We start from the raw sequence: 17,439 nt of genomic DNA on the forward strand, positions 1-17,439 counted from the left end.
TTTCATTTTGCAATATAAAAAATAGTTTTATTTCAAAAACCAAAATTAATTTTTGCCCCTTGAGGTCACTTCCCTAATTTTTTGCTCAACAATTCGGTAAATGTCACTTTTAGAAAGAGTTTCGAATAAACTTAATGTGACATTCCAAGTCATAACTTGAGATTGCCACACAAAATCCTCTAAATACAGTCCATATTTTTTATAATCACTGGGCAATTGATCTACTATATTTCTGTGATAAAAAGTGTTGATGCAGGGCCCCAACTTTGACAAAGGGGCAAATTTTAAAGCAAATAAAAACCAGAGGATGACACTGGATACTAAGAACAAACATAAGAAACTCCAAAACATGCTAGAGCGTTGGGTATTTTGGGATTTTTTGTCCTTTTTACTAGTAACCTTTTTCTGCTTAGGAATCCCCTTATGCACTCCCACATCAGCACCTATTGATACTGTGTCTTTAGGCACTCTTACCAATTTTTCCTTTTTAAGTTTCTTCTTCTCCTCTTGCTTTTTCTTTTGATTAATTTCCAGTTGTTTTTGTCTCTCTTTATTCCGCATCTCCACTTCAGCATTGACCTCCTGCTGTAACCTCACATAGAACTGAGTTACATCCCGAGCACACTGCTGGCACCTTCAGAAAGGTATTGCCAATAATTACAAAGAATTCTTAACCACTTACACACAAAAAGGAGCCAGAGAATATTCTTGGGAAACAGAAGTTCAACAAGAGATGCAAACACCCTAAACTAAAGCTGACCTTACCCTTTATTATCAATGCAGAGGCCTGCAACATTTGCAATAGCAGGCACCAGAGGATTGTCCTTTAAATCCAAGAATCTCAAGGCAGTAAGCAGGCCAAAACTAAGTGGTAAATGCTCAAGTCTATTATTGTATAAGTCCAAGTATTTGAGCTTGGATAATTTTCCAAAATCTTCAGGTAATTCAGTCAACGCATTTTTGCTTAAATCCAGCTTGGTGAGGAACGTAAGAGTGGTGAATGTGGGCTGGAAATTAAGTGTATCATGTTTAGAAACTTCAAGTTCTTTACTATTTACTGATAACAACGTCAGTCTATTGTTGGATAAATCTAGGCTGTAGGTGTTCTTCACGGAGGCCTGAAATTTGTTTAAAATCTCTGGTACCATAAGGTTTAAAGCTGGGAACTCACAATTTCCCTCACAGGGACTTCGTCCAAATCAGACATGCTGAGGTCGATTTGCCCATCGTAAAATCGCTCTTTGACGTTTATTTTTCTTTTCTGGGCCATCTCCAGTGAAACTTCTTGCGGTTTTTATTGAATTTTCTGGATAAAAAACTGGAATTTTATGTATCACCACGTCAACAGGAGTTATTATTGTAGTGTAAATTGTGACGCCGGCGGTGCGTTAATAGATTACCAAAGTAGGTTATACTACTATTTAGAGTTGTTGCTCAAGAACGAAACAATTGTTCGTTACAACACAAATTATACGCTTCCGCGACTCCCTTGATGCATATTACACATAGGTAAGTTTTATTTTACGCGGGCGATTCAAATCCATAAAAATACACAAAAAGGCAGTTGGACCACTAGATCGAACATTTCTACACTAAAACAATTCAAACGTCGGTCAAAACTTTATTGAATCTTGTCTAATAATAAATATTCGAAAGCGAATATTTAAAGAATTTCGCGAACGCCTACTTCTTGTATCCGCAAGAGCGCCTGCGACCCCTGGCTCGCTCAAATTTGCGCCCTTTGGATCGCACCAGAGGCTTAGTGTGGCTATGCGGTACCCCTGGGGCAAGACCGAAGTGCTTGTGAGCTTCACGTGCGTTACGACGGCCCTGCAATAATACCGTCTTGGATCCTGTGGGGGCCCTCAGGGCTAGCTGATCGAAGGTTATTACTTCACCACCTGGAATTCCGTGAGAATCGTATAGGAATGGAGGATCTATTTTCGCGGCATGGGAAAGGGGGATTGAGAGAAGGTTTCAGTATTACGTCCCCTTATGGAAACAGCACTTTTTCTTGGCAGAAAATCTGATTGAAGGTTCATCATGGATTGTCTTTAGGCAGTTATTTTACAACTTAAAATTCTTGATAAAAGAAAACTGGACTCAAGTACTACAATAACTTCACAATGTCTGAATTTTTTTGAGAATATCTCGTTTTTGATGTTTTGAAGACTCAGTGACAGTTCAATATCAATTAAAATTGATAAATTAAAGGACTCTAATGATCAATTCAACAAATTTTTGTTTCTACTTTAATCACGCCACTTACCAGCCTTCAAAATCCTGGCCCGAGCTTTCTCAGTGACTCTCAAAGCGCATACAGTGACTGCATGTGCTTTAAGAGTGGGCACCTCAAAAATTCTGGAATCATCAGTGACGGTTCCCACAACGACGGCTGTAAGTCCCTCCCGACCAGGCTTTTTCATGTGTCTCAACAATCTTGCTAGGGAAATCGGGGGCCTGTTTATTCTGCTCATAAACAATCTCTTCAGAATAATCCTGTTGAACTTGGCGCCGGTACGACGGGCCAAATAGCGGTACAACTGAAAGTTCACGTCCACTTTAAGCCCCAAACGGGCTTTTAACATGCAATTGAGATTACCTTGACAAGAAGACGTAAGTATACGTCTTGGCTCTTAGGGGCCGTACGCCTAACCTTGCGGTCATATTTGTGGTTTATGTCGATACCCTGAAATAATAAAGACGTTAACTTGAAAGGGCAGGTCTACGATTTCGTTTAAGGACCGTTACATTTGATTTTAATGCGGGATGGCCGAAATATTTTCGGTTTTTTCAGGGAAACTCACCATGTTCGGGAAGTACCAATATTGGGAAGGAAGAGGATCGATCGTGCTGCCCTCTTGAAGTTGATAGGCGCCGTTGTCATGTCTTGTTTAAATAAGACGGATATGTGAATGTTGCTGATAATAGTCGGCTGGCAATTTCAGTTATGTGATATTTAAAAGGATGCTTAAAGGGAAATTGGGGTTTTTCTATTAATTTAGTTAATTAGAATTTTCGGAGGCATTGGAAAATTTCGATGATTAAATTGGTATTCTTTAGGGCCAGGAGAACTTGCTGCTACAGGCAACACTGCCGTTTCAACAGCTGTTTATTAGACTTACGTAGTGATTTATTTCAGAGGTAACTTGGCAAGAATGTAATAAAAATCCTATAATTATTTTTTTAAAGAAAAATTTTAAAATTGCATTAAAAAATATATACATTATTTGATTTCTCAATCAATCTCCTTAAAAACATATTACCTAGACAGACAAATTTAGTAACTGATTAATTATTTATCGAATCGAATTATACCAAAGTCAAGTCGGCGATGGTCACGTGCTCACCTTTTACGTCAGAAACATCACGTCAGCCGCCAGGTTAGTTGGTTGTCAAAAAAATTGATAAATTTTCCGGGAAACGAATCTTTTTTCTTGGACAAAAACCTGATTTTACTCCCAAAAACGACGTAAAACCCATCGAAAAGTATACCCCCGGGCCGTGACAATGGAAATCCGAAAAGTTATAGACTTGCTGAGGGCAACGATTTGCCCTATGGATCGGCTGCAGGCGGAAACGCAGCTGGATCAGGTAGGGCCAACATGTGCTCAATAGGCGGCATGCATGTATTTTCATTGTCAGTAAAAAATGTTAGCAATTTTCGGGTGACTACACCTGAGGACCTCCGCATTGAGCCTTCATATGATTTATATGAAAATTCGTCCCAGGATTATTTGCATGCTTCTGTGAGGCTTGTTTAATAAGCCCTATCGATACTTCAGCATTTTCTTGTCTCTGGGAGTTCATGTTTAAGCAGTTTTTGATACTAATTTTCTTGAAAGTTAACTGCTCTCAGGCTATTTTAAAGCAATTTTTAGGACTAAAAATTACAGTTAAATATTTCACGAAATTATAGCATTTATTTTACAATAAGAAATGTGTCTATTTTCCTGGAGCATCTATTGCCATTTTATTTACATTCCTCCTGAAATAACACATTTGAATGTTTTGTTTACATCAAATTGCCAAGAGCCTCAGTCAGCATTGTAATATTCTTTTCTTCCTGTCAGATTCACAAGATTATTGGCTTTGCACCAGCCTTACTTCAAGTTGTAATGATGAGCGATTGTGACATGCCTGTGCGCCAAGCTGGTGCTATATATTTAGTAAGTTTATCTGTTAGAAACATTTCAAATGCTCAATAAAATTTGATTTGTGCAGAAAAATTTGATATCAAATAGCTGGCAAGAAAAGGAAGCAGAGAATGGACAGCCAGCACCTTTTGCATTACATGAGCAGGACAGGTTAGAACATTTATTATAATCTTAGAAACATTTCCTGGTAAATTTTTTATAGAGCATTGATCAGGGACAGCATAGTGGATGCAGTAGTTCATGCCCCTGAACTTATTCGAACACAGCTCTGCTCTTGCGTCAATGTAGTGGTAAAGCATGACTTTCCTGGCAGGTGGACACAAATCGTAGACAAAGTATTTTCACTTGGCAATGTGGTAATTGTAAAGGGTATTAAATACACATTTTCAGGTTAGTGTATATCTCTCAAATCCTGATCCCAGTGGATGGCATGGTGCTCTTCTGTGTCTATATCAGCTGGTCAAAAATTTTGAATACAAGAAAGCAGAGGATCGAGGTCCCTTGCACGAAGCCATGAACTTGTTGCTGCCCCAGCTGTACCAACTTGAGGTAAAATATTGTGACTTAAATTAGAGTGGTGGTGATTTTTTTGTGGGCAAATATTAGGTGAATCTCCTACCAGATCCTTCTGAACAGTCTGTGTTGTTACAAAAAGAGGGGTTGAAGATTTATTATGCTCTCACGCAGTATATTTTGCCTCTGGATTTGATTAGCAAAGAAGCATTTGCACAGTGGATGGAGATTTGTAGGCAGGTAAGTTGTTCACCCTGAGGTTAATAGTGGTTTATGGATATAGACCAGTATCACTGAAAGTATTTAGTCAGGTTTGGTCAGTGTTATTAGAACAGTAACTGCATGTATGTCAAGTCAATCACAATAGGACTGAATTCTTCTGTTTTATACTCAACAATCAATGGAAGAATGACATTACTATTTCAATCTTTTTAAGGGTTTTAATTCCAATTTAAGATACTTTTTTTGAGTGTAGGTTGTGGAGAGACAGGTTCCTCCTGCAGCTCTGCAACCGGACGAAGACGAGCGACCCGATTTGCCCTGGTGGAAAAGCAAAAAATGGGCTCTGCACATATTATGTCGCATGTTTGAGAGGTGAGCACTTGGAAAGAGAGCAGTAACAGTGACATAACTTAAGTAATGTCTTCCAGATACGGTTCCCCGGGGCACATCGGCAAAGAATACAACGAATTCGCCGAGTGGTACTTGCAAACTTTTAGCACCGGTATTTTAGAGGTGCTGTTGAGGGTGCTCGACGGGTTCAGGGGTGGCCATTGGGTACCCCCAAGAGTTCTCCAACAAACCCTGAATTACCTAAATCAGGTAATCTGACAAACTCATTAAAGATTTATGTGGATTATGGTATTTGAACCGTGATTTAGGCGGTATCTCACGCTCACACATGGAAAATCCTGAAGCCCCACATGCCGACCATCATTCAGGACGTTCTGTTTCCACTAATGAGTTACTCAGCCGAAGATCACGAATTGTGGACTGTCGACCCTCACGAGTACATCAGAGTAAAATTCGGTAATTGTAAAATTAGAATACGTTTTGGTAGTTTATATTGCTTGACCCATTTACTCATGTCTAGACGTTTTCGAAGACTTTGTCTCGCCAGTGATTGCGGCTCAAACATTGCTGCATTCCTCCTGCAAGAAACGTAAAGAAATGTTAGGCAAAACGATGGCCCTTCTTAATCAGGTGCTGAATAATGCGGCCACGGAGCCGGCGCAAAGGGACGGCGCTTTGCACATGGTCGGTTCCTTGGCCGATGTTCTTCTGAAGAAGAAGCCCTATAGAGACCAGCTTGATCAGCTGTTTATAAAGTATGTGTTTCCTGAATTCGGAAGCGACAGAGGTCACATGAGAGCTCGCGGTTGTTGGGTGCTCCATTATTTCGCCGAATACGAGTTCAAACAGGTTAGTTTAGGTTTCCCATTCTCTATTTTCTTTTCTTACAGTGTTTGTTGCAGGAAAATGTCTTGATGGAAGCCACCAATCTGACCATTCGAGCCTTGTTGTTCGACAAAGATCTGCCCGTTAAAGTAGAAGCGGCAGTTGCCCTGCAATCACTCTTGAGCTACCAAGATCGCTGTCATAAATACGTTGAACCTCAGGTATAATTTATTAAATCAGAGGACTTTTTCGTTGATACTACTAAGGTTTGCAGGTGAAACAAATTGCCTTGGAACTGCTGACCGTCATCCGCGAAACTGAGAACGAGGATGTCACTGGAGTAATGCAGAAACTGGTTTGCGTTTTTACCCAACAGCTAGTTCCCATTGCGGTAGAAATCTGCCAACACTTGGCTAGCACTTTTGCGCAAGTACTTGACATGGAGGAAGGCTCCGATGAGAAAGCTGTAACTGCTATGGGGCTGATCAATACGATCGAGACTCTGCTTACCGTGATGGACGAACAGCCGGAAGTGACGCGCCTGTTGGAACCAACGGTGTTACAAGTCGTTGCCCAGGTAAGGTTTCGGATTGGATGTGCTGTCGAAGTGAGCGTGAACCTTAGTATAACTGTTCTTAGCTATCCGCCACAACCTGATTGGGTTATACACCTTTATTTTTTTGAGTTGTATGGAATAGTTATTGTAGAATTTTGTGCAATTTTGGGCTTTAGGAATCGTGGAAGGAAGGGGTTGTTCATGGGCAATTTGTAAATGAAGGCCATTTATAGAAAAATGTTTGGGCGCCCCTCGGGGGTCGGTCTGACTAGGGTGGCAGGAACAGCCAACCTCCATACTTGATTTAACATGTTCTTTTTGTCTCAGGTGCTTCAACAGGAAGTTCAAGAGTACTACGAAGAGATTCTAGCTTTAATATATGATCTGACTAGTAAACATGTGTCTCCTGATATGTGGAAAGTGTTTGAATTAATGTATCAAGTACGTACCTGTCTTTTTAACCACTATTTATTTAATACCGTAAATTTCATCACAAGGTTTTCATGAAAAATGGAATGGATCACTTCACGGACATGATGCCTGCCCTACACAACTACGTCACTATCGACACGGATGCCTTCCTGTCCAACGAACAGCGTCTGCTAGCTGTTTACAACATGTGCAAGGAGGTTTTGACTAAAGGTGAGGCCAGGAGGGAAACAAAATTAGGTCTGTTGTGAATATTGTGTCGAATTCAGACAGTGGAGAAGATCCCGAATCAAATGCCGCCAAACTACTGGAGGTGGTGCTTCTGCAGTGTCGCGGAAAGATCGACAACGCCGCCCCGATGCTCGTGGAATTGGCGGCCACACGATTGTTGCGCGAGGTCAAGACGAGCGAACTCAGAACAATGTGTTTGCAAGTAAGCTTTTTCCCATTAATTTTCGTCGATTTCTTCAATGCGATCTTTTACCCTTTTAGGTGTTGATTGCGGCACTCTACTATGACCCTCAGCTGCTCTTCGGGGTGCTGCAGAAGATGCCGGACTTCACCAACCATTTTATAAAGCAGTGGCTGCACGACACCGACTGCTTCCTGGGAATCCACGACCGAAAACTGTGCGTTTTGGGATTGTGCACACTCATTGGGATGAGTCAAAAGCCGCCAGCCCTGGTTGAAATGGCTTCCAATGTTGTACCTTCGCTTATACTCCTATTCGACGGCCTGAAACGAGCGTACGCCGCTAAAGCGCAGGCTGAGGCCGAAGAGGAGGAAAGCGAAAGTGACGATGGAGAAATTGGCGAAGGTGAGAGCCAAAGAAAATTTGTTTTTCGTTAAATTTTGCGTTGGATTTGTAGACATCCTCAGTTCAGATGAAGACGAACTTGATGATCAGGAACAGGGTTATTTAGAAAACTTGGCGAAGAAGACAATGTCGGCGGGAGATAGCAAAGGCATGCAAATTAGTGCCACAATAAACTCCGTGGATGACACGTCCGATGACGAAGACGACTCGGATTACGAGCCCAACGAAGAAACCGTCCTTGAGTCGTACACCACGCCCCTCGACGAGGAGGACTGCGAGGTGGACGAGTACCTCGCGTTCAAGCACGTGTTTACAAGTAAATTTTTGTTGCAGGGAAAAATGAAAGTTCTTTATGCACACAATATTTTCACAGATATCCAACGTCAAGATCCCGACTGGTACGCGGCTTTAACAGCGAACCTAAAAGAGCAGCAATTAAAGTCATTGAACGAAATAGCTATGCTGGCCGAACAAAGAGCCGCTGCACGCGAGAGCAAACGTATAGAGCAACAGGGAGGTATGTAAGTGCTGAAAATGGAATAAAAACATTATTAGGGGGGAAGTTTGAAAGATGTACATTTAATACTTTTTTTCTTTGTATACGCGCAGGTTATATGTTTACGCAACAAGCGGTGCCTACCAGTTTCAAATTCAGTGGCAGTAATTCGTGAGATCGCTTCGACTAAGATGTGATTATCTAGTAATAAAATTGACTATGTTATACGTGTAATTTGTTGTGACGGACGTTGTGGAGCAGATTACATCCTGGCCGTGCTATATGTAAATTTTTTAAACGGAAGACAATTGACATTAAAAACTATATCTTTAGTTTGTAATTAAGTGCCTTTTTATTAGTTGTTGTATTTATTTTGAGCGTTATTGCTCAGTGTTGGGTTGCCCGCTATAGTTGCGCAGCCTCAATGTACAACCCATCGGGTTCAGGTAAGTCGATTTGTATGTAATGATAATAAATCTGCATTGAATATTGTAGTCCGGAGTTTTTGTACATAAAAGGCGTTTCAAATTATTGAACTTTCATATCTACCTACGTGATAGTAGTAACGAGGGCGTCCCCCAAAGAACAGTAGTAGTGGGCCCGTGGCCCTGGCTTCCACGACGCTGCCTCGTTTGCACAGTAATGATTTTCCCACAAGTTTTCTACTGAATTTGATAGTTGCACACCTAAGAACGCGACGAAACACTTTTAAGACCCATATTCGTAGTGTCCTGCTGCGACTGTCGCATAAAGATGTCCGAAACTATTACTAAATAATTTAATTATGTCTTTAATGATTTTCTTAAAACCTAATACAAAACTTCGCAGCGACCGTTCGTCTATGATACGAAAAATATGTACCATCAAGCAAAATGCATGTTCACCCCAGTGCGGTGATCATGACCTCATCAGTGACGCTGACCACACTGGCAGCCTCCAACTCATCAGTATGATTTTTGTCCATGTGATTGTTAAACTGCACCTGGCGGATGAACCCTTTGCCGCACGTGTTACATTTGTAGGGCTTCTCCACAGAGTGCGTCAGCAAGTGCCGGTTTAGCACGTCGATGCGGCCGAACTTCTTGTTGCAAATCTGGCACTGAAAGGGCCGCACGTGCAGGTGCGTGAGCAGGTGTTTGCTCAAGTTGTGCACTTGCTGGAACCGCTTGTGACAAATGTTGCACTCGGCCGGTTTCTCCCCGGTGTGCACCCGCGTGTGCCGCTCGATGTCGCAGATTTTACGGAAGTCTTTGCCACAGATTTCGCAGCGGTACCTAAACTGGAGGTTGAGAACGAAACCCTCATTAGCATCCCTTTGGTTTACCTCTTTTCGGCTATCGGAGCCTTTTTTAGAACGTGGACCGGCTCATGAGCCTGCAACTCCTCCTTGGTATCGAAGCCTTTGCAACATTTTCGGCAAATGTACGGGGATTTTCCTGAAAAACAAATTTGAGTATATTTTGTTGTCTATTCTCGATTCTTACATACCTTGATGCATTCTTAGATGAGCACTAAAACTTTCCACATCCTTAAACTTACTGTTGCAGTGTTTGCAATCATAAGGATCTTGCCTCTCGTGCTCCACCTGCATATTTTAGTCCAAGTTTAACATTCTTAGTTTGTGTAAAAGTTGGTACAATTAATACGAAGCAAGCGGCTTCAGGGACGAACCATACAACAAACTTACCCGATGTTTGCTCAATTTGTAGTAATTTGAAAACACAGAGCAGCAAATCTTGCACTTATACCACTGCATTCTTTTATGCTTGTTTATGGTGTGCTTTATTTTATACTCTGCATAATCCTCAGGCATCCACTCTCCTTGGCTGTTCTCCTCATCTGATGCTTCAGAGATTTGTTCATCAGGATTGGATTCTTTCTGGTTTTTACCCAAATCATCATGCTGCAAAGCACGGTGTTTCCTCAAGCTGTAATAGCTGTCAAACTCCAGGGAGCAAAACTTGCACTTGTGCACCTTGCCATTCGCTCTCTGAGGTTCTATGCTTTTCTGCTTCAGGTTGTGCAGTCTCTTGTACTCAGCATACTCTTCAGGAACCCATTCCTTCCTACTATCCTCATCTGAAGAGAGGCTATAAGTCTCATCTTGTACCAGTTGCATGTCCCCTTCGGTATCACTATTAATCATGCTTTTTCTGGTTTTAGATTTTTTGGAGGAAGTCGACTTGGGGCGCTTCCCTAAAGAGTGTTTAGTGAAGATATCTACTCTAGACTCTTCACTAGCAACAAGATCACTAATTTCTTCGCTTTGTTCTTCATTAGTAGAATCTTGATTTGAGGCAGTTTCATTGTTGTATATTGGAACTATTGTCAGTTCTGCATACTGCAGTAAATGGAAAGGAATTGATTGTTTCATAAATCAATAAAATACTTACCTTTTTCTTTTTCAGAGGTAATGCCATGGGAATATCTGGCTCATCACTAGAGTACCTCCCCAATGATCTACGATTCAATATGATGTCATTGTCCTGAAACTTTTTAGGCATTCTCCTCACTCTCTTCTGCCGAGCCTCCTCATTCAAAGCATGTTTTTCAGTGATTTCAATGGCATCACTTTGTGGCAAATAATCTAAAATTGAATTTCTCCGGGCCATCGTCTTGGCCCCTGGCTTCTTAAATGGAGACCCTTTACCATTTCCATCTCCTTGTTTCTTTTTGCTAGGCAACTTTAAGACCTCCTTTGATTTATTCTCGTTGCTCTTGTCTGAGGAAAACTGATCGATCTCAACTGCATCATTAATGCAACTTTCCTTTTTTATTTCCTCCTCGGATTCGGATATCTCCTGGGGCTCGTCCTTGATTGTAGTTCCTTTGATGATAATATCCCCCTGACCAATTTTGACTTTCCTGGACTGAGGTAGAATTGCTGCAGGCACTGTGGGCTTGTTGGGCTTGTCATAAATCACAATCTCTTGTATTATTGAAGCCACCTCAGGAGTGTCAGAGGAACGCCTTCTGATCATTATTAGGTCCCGTTAGAGTCCTGTAATGTCCATATACTATTGATAAAATTATAGTGAGATTGTTATAACAATTTAATTGTAACTTTACTCTTTTTCATTTATAAACAATAAAAAAGCTTATTAACGGGCACTACGTTGAGGTGTGATAGACGGGAGCAAGCAAGTCTAATAAAATAAATGGGAATTCCTCAATAATTACCTCTAAATTAGTAGCACTTTCACTGGAGAAATTTATCTAAATAAAACATTCAATAATAGTCACCATCCACCATCTTATCGGGATGAAGAGAAATAAAATGGCGCAGGAACTTGACAAGATGACGTACACATGACGTAGCTTTCGTAAACGACCGATCAAATCATTTGACATCATCAAACGCAACAACATTATTGGTGGAAAGTTTTTGGCACCATCTATTATCCCAGTGGCTAAACATTACTGTCAATCTTTGAATAACAAAGTTATTGTTCATATTTTTAACGTTAAATTATGATAAAAAATGGATAAATCAAATAATATCTTGCAAACAATACGTGAAGATGACTTCGTGGAGTACTACCTTTTCCCTAGAATCACTATCTCTGATGAACAGGGGCAGCAGGAAGTGCTGGACAGCGCCATTGCCGTGGCAAACAAAGTGGTAAAGCAGCAGTGCCAGGATTATTTATGGCACAAAGACCCCTTTAAACTTACTACGCGTACTCACCTAAGTAATTTCCTCACTCACATTGATGGCAAAACAGGTAAGTTACTGCATTTTATTTTAGCAATGTTTTCCATATTTAAAAACCTAGAGGAACTTCCCCCACATTTACATGGAGTCTCTCACTATGGGGACAACATTGAGGATGAATGGTTTATCGTTTTCTTGCTGCAAGAGATTACCAAACAAATCCCAGGGCTTATTGCTCGTGTATTTGACTCAGATGGAGAATTCTTACTTATTGAAGCTGCAGACTGGCTGCCTCAGTGGGCAAGCCCTGATACATGCGAAAATCGGGTAATTGATACTTTGACTTAACAGAAAACAAACTGAACACACACCTTTGACCCCGTAGGTTTATATTTACGAGGGCAACGTCCACTTACTACCACCAAAAAACTTAGAAAACCCTGCATTATCAGTAAAGGAAGCCCTGCAGCAAATATGGGCCAACCCCATTATAGCCCCCATAGAGATCCAAAATTGTATTCGCAATAGGTTAAGCAACTTTCCCCATAATATTAAAAATACTCAACACTTTGCCACAGTTTATGTTCCTACAGCTGTAGCTGCCATACTCCAATCCCAACCAAGTTTTATTAGTGGGGCTGTGCAAGCCTTCATTAATCGAGACACAGTTGATATGAAAGCTTGTAGGGCCATGAAATATTTTCCCCCTGAACAGCGAGTAAAAACTCGAGTGAAATTCTCTAAATGTCTTTATGCCATGTTGTTGCACAGCAAATATGTTCCTGAAAGGAGAATTGGGTGGAATTTGCCAGCTGTGGGTAGTGAGGAGTATAGGCAGCACTTGTTAGGGGTTAAAGTGGCGTGTGGCTTCGAGATTTTGGCTGCTCAAGCCAAACCTTCTCAGGACATTGAGGGGGATCGAGGCTGGGTGCAATATTTGGCCAGTCTCAAGGATAAAAGCTATTTTGAGGGACTGCTGGAAGGATCGCAGAAATATAATAGTCGACTTGACAAAGCCAAGAAGTATTACACTGAGCACAGAGATACTATGTATTATAGTCCAGCTCTTGGGCAGGATATTTTGCACCTTTTAAGGACTTGCGAAATAAATTTCGAGAAATTACAGGTGGAAGGCAAAAACTTACCTCCAGATGATGATGATTCGTGGCTGGATGTGTCCCCTGAAGAACTAGACAATATGCTTCAAGAGCGTTATGGGCAGAAGAAATTCATTAAGCTAAACCAGTCTACTGAGGCCTCAAATTTTGCAGAGAAAGTTAATAAATTTCTCACTCACGTCTCCGACATCGAAGGAGCCGAATTCCCCTGCCATGATGATGTTACGGCGCCGCCCTCTAAGCCACCCAGACCCAAAAAGGGCGTCTCTTTTACTCAGGACACTAACAAGAACAAGTCAAATGTGGATTTTGACCCGGATTCATTTGCCAGTGCCATTCATAATATGCTCAATTTCGTCATTCCCGAGGACGACTCGTGGGACTTAGAATCCGACTCGGACATGAGCGAATATGAGAACGATAATGTGGCTGAGGACAACCTGAACGAGGTCGGAAATAAGGGCAAAATGCGCCGTTATATGGAAGAGATGGACGCGGAGCTGTCGTCGACTACCATGGGCCAGAGTTTCGAGAAAAAGAAAGGCGACGTACGGGGATTTGAAGACATTGAAAGCTTTCAGCCTGTGGATATTGATATGAACGCATTAAAGAACATTTTAGAAAGTTATAGGGCGCAAATGGGAGATGCAGGGCCTTCGGGTAACATGCTGGGGCCGATGGGGGTTCATTTAGATCCTAAGCAATAAAGACTTGATTTTTGCAGTATTTAAATAATTTTCAATTGAACAATGACACTTTTTTATAGTAAGAAAATCTGCGTTTTTGTCGAATGTGAAATCCTCCAATGTGAAAAATAAAATAACCTGGAGTGCTATTAGTGAAGTAAATATTGTACTAAACAACGTCCAATTTAAGTAAGAAACGCTTTCGATCTTTTTTGCGGTAAGTGTTAGGTGAACTGGACGACACTTGATTAATCGGGATTGTACACCAACAATCCTTAACCAGATATTTGAAAGAATTACATTCAAATTAATTAAATAGTCTAGGATTCAATGTCCCATGAAGACGGTGTTCACCATATCCCAACAAAAATTGTTAGTAAAGACCAGCACTACTGGACGTTGCTTAACCCTAATGATGAATAATTCGGGTCAGGTTAATGAAGTAAATATTGTATCAAATAATACCTATTTAGGTAACCCGTCATAAGCAGCAAAGGCTATGCCACAATAGCTTTGTAGGAAATCGTTTTGGGGCAAAAAATACATATTATTTCGAGGAAATACATTTGTTTTTGTTTGAGTATCTTTGAAATCTATAACCAGGCAACATTCTCTAAAACATGTAAAATTTCATCTATATAAATATAAACGTATCGTACAAACATACATTTATGAGATTTTCAACAGTTAAACACTCAGGTGCTTTCGAGAGACTTGAGGAGGGACGTACCACAGAACGAGTAAAAGTACAACAATTATTACCCATAATTACGTTATAATAAATCATACCGAGGTTGTTTCTCAAAGGGAAGGTGTACGTACATCACCAAATTTCATCAGTCTATGTTATTTATATGTTAAACATTACGTGAGTATACCATCTGATTCAGTAATAAAATAATCAACACGACATCAATTACACAAAGAGATTGCTTCAAGAAGTCTTCTTAAGTCGCAAATTCCTTCATTTTATTTGTCGAGCTACACGGGTTGAGCAAATCAGTATTACATTTGTGACCCTGCAATGCAACACCTGCTCCAAAGACCCAACAAATATTGAAATTTAAGTGTGCGTTAAGCAATTTCAGAGAATTCCTTCACATTTTATTACACTCTATTATACCTGCACGATAATCATTATTTGGTCCACATATCCAGATCAACCAGCTTAGAGCCCATCAGTAGTAGGAGAAAAATGCACCATCACTTGGTGCGACCTCCTCACGTCGCTTTCAGATGTAGAGCCCTGGTGATGGTCGTGTTCCGTGGAGTTGTTACGTGAAGGCTCGTGGGAGTGGTAGCACTTGGGAATCGCCCCGGTCAGCCTCGAATCTATATTAGGAACTCGTTATTGAGGACAGAGTTAAGCTTGTTACTAACCAGAGCTTATGGCTCTCTCCAGCTTTCCCCTTGCGTGGTGGCAGCCATTAGACTTTCTCCGGCGACTCCTGGACCTGTGAGTGCAATCAGAGGCATTTGAGCTGCGCCTGTTTTTATGTTGCGAGGGCACGTGCTGAACAGGCTCCCTAATGAGGTGCCCCGCAGACAGCCTTGGAGACCAAGACTGGAAGTGCGAATTATTCCTCCTAGCGCATTCTTGCTTGTGTTCCTCCTCCTCCACTTTTCTCTGCCGTTTCAACGGGTTCCGGCGCTTATCTCGGATCTTCAAAGTAACCGCCTCTAAGTGCAGATCCATGGCCATGGATCCCTGCGAGTCTCCTCCATGAGGCAATGAGTCGTTGCTTCTGTAGTTTGCTTCGTCCACGCTCAAAGCTTGCCTTTGGAGCATTCCTGGATTGAGCAGCGCGCATGCAACAAAAGCTTTCCTGCTGTGCCTTGTTGCAGTCCCCAGAGGAGACTTTTGAATCAAATCGTGCGCATTCGTTTCTTTACTACATCGATTGTCTAAAACTAAATCCGGGGCGGATGGACTTCGGTTGATTGAACCCTGTGGAACCTTAAGGCTGCTGCTTCGAGTGCCGCTAGGCGAGGCGCCTTGATGAACGCCTTTGTGGTGGCTAAAGTTCTTCGAATCCAAAGTCAGACCTCGGGAGAACTGGACGAAGGACTGGGTAAGGCTGTGTCGATCCGAAGGATGGTGATGGTGTCCATATAAACTTCCGTGTAGATGCGTGGAAGTGGCTGCGTTAGCTATACAGATAGATAAAAGAAGAGACAAAAATTTCATTAATCGGAGGTTGCATACCAGCAGTTTGTGAGCCCGCAGTGCGTAAGGAGCCATGTCCAGATCTAATTGCCACGCTGTGTGAGTATGCACCGGGGGGTTGACCGGTGCTGCTCATTTTGAAACGGGCAGGGACTACTTTGGCAGCAGAATCCCGGGCTTCGAACGTCATCACGCAAGCAGCAACCACTATAAAGCCTAAAGTAATTGGCAGATATATGAAGGAATTACATTCAAGTTAATTAAATAATTTGAGTTACAATCTCCTACGAATTTTATTCGCCATATTGTCGAAAAAATTTGTTCTAAGCAAGCAACCTGAACTTTAGAACATTGTTGTTTCCGTGTAATAATGAATAATTTAATTTAGTTTGGAATTTTTAATGCAGTTCTAAATATAAAACAATTAATTTTTCCCTCGAAATTCATTATATTTTGCTGAGTAAAAGTTAGCGGTTGATATACGGTCATTTGATCGAGGTTATTTGTCAGCCTCCATAGCTCAGGGGTTAGAGCACTGGTCTTGTAAACCAGGGGTCGTGAGTTCAATTCTCACTGGGGGCAATCTTTTTTTATTGTTAAATAAATAATTTTCTTTATTTTTTATCCAATGTTCATTATAAATACTTAAAATAAATGATTAAAATCATAAAAATTTTAGAAAAAAATTATTAAAAAAACATAATATACGGCTACTTACCCCCCACCCCCATCACAATTGGCCCCGCATAAGATAAATTGTTTAAGTGAAATCCTCTGGATTCATTTTTAACCGCAACTGTGTGATTGCCCCTAATTTCCTCAGCCACAGAAAGTTGGTCTGCGTAATATCCTTAAGGAAAAAACGATTTTTCTTACTTTCTCTCTGCCTTAACTAACATCCTGCCTCAATCTCATCCTTAGCCCTTCTTTAACTAACCTATAGTGGCCATGGCAGCCCCTAAAACCATCAGCAATAGGCCCAAACTTAGGGCTTTGCAAGCGTTCCACAGACATTTCCCATTCACTTTTCCTTTAACAACTTGTACATTCCACTGAGCCCCTGAAGCAGGGTGGGCCCTTCTCACCACTTCTGAAGTGCCACCTCTGGTCCACCCTCCAGAGAGGAGGGCACCACGATGGGCAGCATTCATGTCCCCTTAACCCTTAAAAAATTGCAATTAAAATTCCAGTTTGGTGTCAGGATAATGAGAAATTTATAAGAACTCACCTTTGCCTCTCGTTTTGTGTGTACAATTCCAATGACGTAACGTAAACGCTCCAATTTTTTTAAAACCTCAATTAACGATTCTGGACCTTACACAATCTGGATGAGTATAGGTGTTTTACATACAGCATCCCTTTCAACAGGTTCGTGCATGCGCAATTTTTGATTTACGGCCCTATCGACCCAGGACATGTTGGTCCTATGGACAGCGCAAGTTTTAGC

At 41.3% G+C, this 17,439-nt stretch overlaps 6 protein-coding genes and 1 non-coding gene across 8 annotated transcripts; 3 read left to right on the forward strand and 4 right to left on the reverse strand.

Moving 5' to 3' along the window:
• Nucleotides 1-3: 3 nt before the first annotated feature.
• On the reverse strand, nucleotides 4-1,351 carry LOC136411297 (leucine-rich repeat-containing protein 59-like). Its single transcript, XM_066393801.1, has 4 exons — nucleotides 1,172-1,351; nucleotides 1,059-1,118; nucleotides 766-1,007; nucleotides 4-634 (listed from the first exon to the last, which is right to left on the reverse strand). The coding sequence occupies exons 1-4, from the start codon at nucleotides 1,268-1,270 to the stop codon at nucleotides 46-48; spliced, it is 990 nt and encodes a 329-aa protein (XP_066249898.1). The 5' UTR covers nucleotides 1,271-1,351; the 3' UTR covers nucleotides 4-45.
• A 255-nt stretch (nucleotides 1,352-1,606) lies between these two features.
• RpL18 (ribosomal protein L18) lies at nucleotides 1,607-2,862 on the reverse strand. Its single transcript, XM_066394425.1, has 4 exons — nucleotides 2,808-2,862; nucleotides 2,603-2,689; nucleotides 2,270-2,543; nucleotides 1,607-1,901 (listed from the first exon to the last, which is right to left on the reverse strand). The coding sequence occupies exons 1-4, from the start codon at nucleotides 2,808-2,810 to the stop codon at nucleotides 1,684-1,686; spliced, it is 582 nt and encodes a 193-aa protein (XP_066250522.1). The 5' UTR covers nucleotides 2,811-2,862; the 3' UTR covers nucleotides 1,607-1,683.
• Nucleotides 2,863-3,377: 515 nt separating this feature from the next.
• On the forward strand, nucleotides 3,378-8,860 carry msk (importin-7 msk). 2 transcript variants are annotated; one of them, XM_066393832.1, is made up of 19 exons: nucleotides 3,378-3,594; nucleotides 4,074-4,169; nucleotides 4,225-4,307; nucleotides 4,360-4,492; nucleotides 4,548-4,706; nucleotides 4,764-4,910; nucleotides 5,146-5,264; nucleotides 5,321-5,492; nucleotides 5,552-5,699; nucleotides 5,764-6,092; nucleotides 6,146-6,289; nucleotides 6,343-6,645; nucleotides 6,952-7,065; nucleotides 7,122-7,266; nucleotides 7,323-7,486; nucleotides 7,546-7,870; nucleotides 7,923-8,186; nucleotides 8,244-8,391; nucleotides 8,480-8,860. In XM_066393832.1, exons 1-19 carry the CDS (start codon nucleotides 3,511-3,513, stop codon nucleotides 8,532-8,534), a joined length of 3,132 nt encoding a protein of 1,043 aa, XP_066249929.1. In that variant the 5' UTR covers nucleotides 3,378-3,510; the 3' UTR covers nucleotides 8,535-8,860. The 2 variants fall into 2 exon arrangements, with proteins under 2 accessions (XP_066249929.1, XP_066249928.1); XM_066393831.1 differs by having other exon boundaries at nucleotides 8,244-8,387.
• Nucleotides 8,861-9,130: 270 nt separating this feature from the next.
• LOC136411324 (uncharacterized) lies at nucleotides 9,131-11,677 on the reverse strand. Its single transcript, XM_066393848.1, has 6 exons — nucleotides 11,547-11,677; nucleotides 10,760-11,367; nucleotides 10,054-10,707; nucleotides 9,855-9,951; nucleotides 9,691-9,802; nucleotides 9,131-9,640 (listed from the first exon to the last, which is right to left on the reverse strand). The coding sequence occupies exons 2-6, from the start codon at nucleotides 11,345-11,347 to the stop codon at nucleotides 9,247-9,249; spliced, it is 1,845 nt and encodes a 614-aa protein (XP_066249945.1). The 5' UTR covers nucleotides 11,348-11,367; nucleotides 11,547-11,677; the 3' UTR covers nucleotides 9,131-9,246.
• A 106-nt stretch (nucleotides 11,678-11,783) lies between these two features.
• Nucleotides 11,784-13,913, forward strand: ecd (ecdysoneless). Its single transcript, XM_066393847.1, has 3 exons — nucleotides 11,784-12,091; nucleotides 12,143-12,348; nucleotides 12,407-13,913. The coding sequence occupies exons 1-3, from the start codon at nucleotides 11,848-11,850 to the stop codon at nucleotides 13,844-13,846; spliced, it is 1,890 nt and encodes a 629-aa protein (XP_066249944.1). The 5' UTR covers nucleotides 11,784-11,847; the 3' UTR covers nucleotides 13,847-13,913.
• A 443-nt stretch (nucleotides 13,914-14,356) lies between these two features.
• On the reverse strand, nucleotides 14,357-17,427 carry LOC136411334 (uncharacterized). Its single transcript, XM_066393863.1, has 6 exons — nucleotides 17,221-17,427; nucleotides 16,930-17,155; nucleotides 16,711-16,842; nucleotides 16,032-16,208; nucleotides 15,206-15,976; nucleotides 14,357-15,157 (listed from the first exon to the last, which is right to left on the reverse strand). Exons 2-6 carry the CDS (start codon nucleotides 17,141-17,143, stop codon nucleotides 14,994-14,996), a joined length of 1,458 nt encoding a protein of 485 aa, XP_066249960.1. The 5' UTR covers nucleotides 17,144-17,155; nucleotides 17,221-17,427; the 3' UTR covers nucleotides 14,357-14,993.
• Nucleotides 16,502-16,574, forward strand: TRNAT-UGU (transfer RNA threonine (anticodon UGU)). Its single transcript has one exon. It is a non-coding gene; the product is annotated as a tRNA-Thr (tRNA).
• Nucleotides 17,428-17,439: the final 12 nt, after the last annotated feature.

This window comes from Euwallacea similis, chromosome 10, assembly GCF_039881205.1.
Source record: "Euwallacea similis isolate ESF13 chromosome 10, ESF131.1, whole genome shotgun sequence".
Classification (NCBI taxonomy): Eukaryota; Metazoa; Arthropoda; class Insecta; order Coleoptera; family Curculionidae; genus Euwallacea; species Euwallacea similis.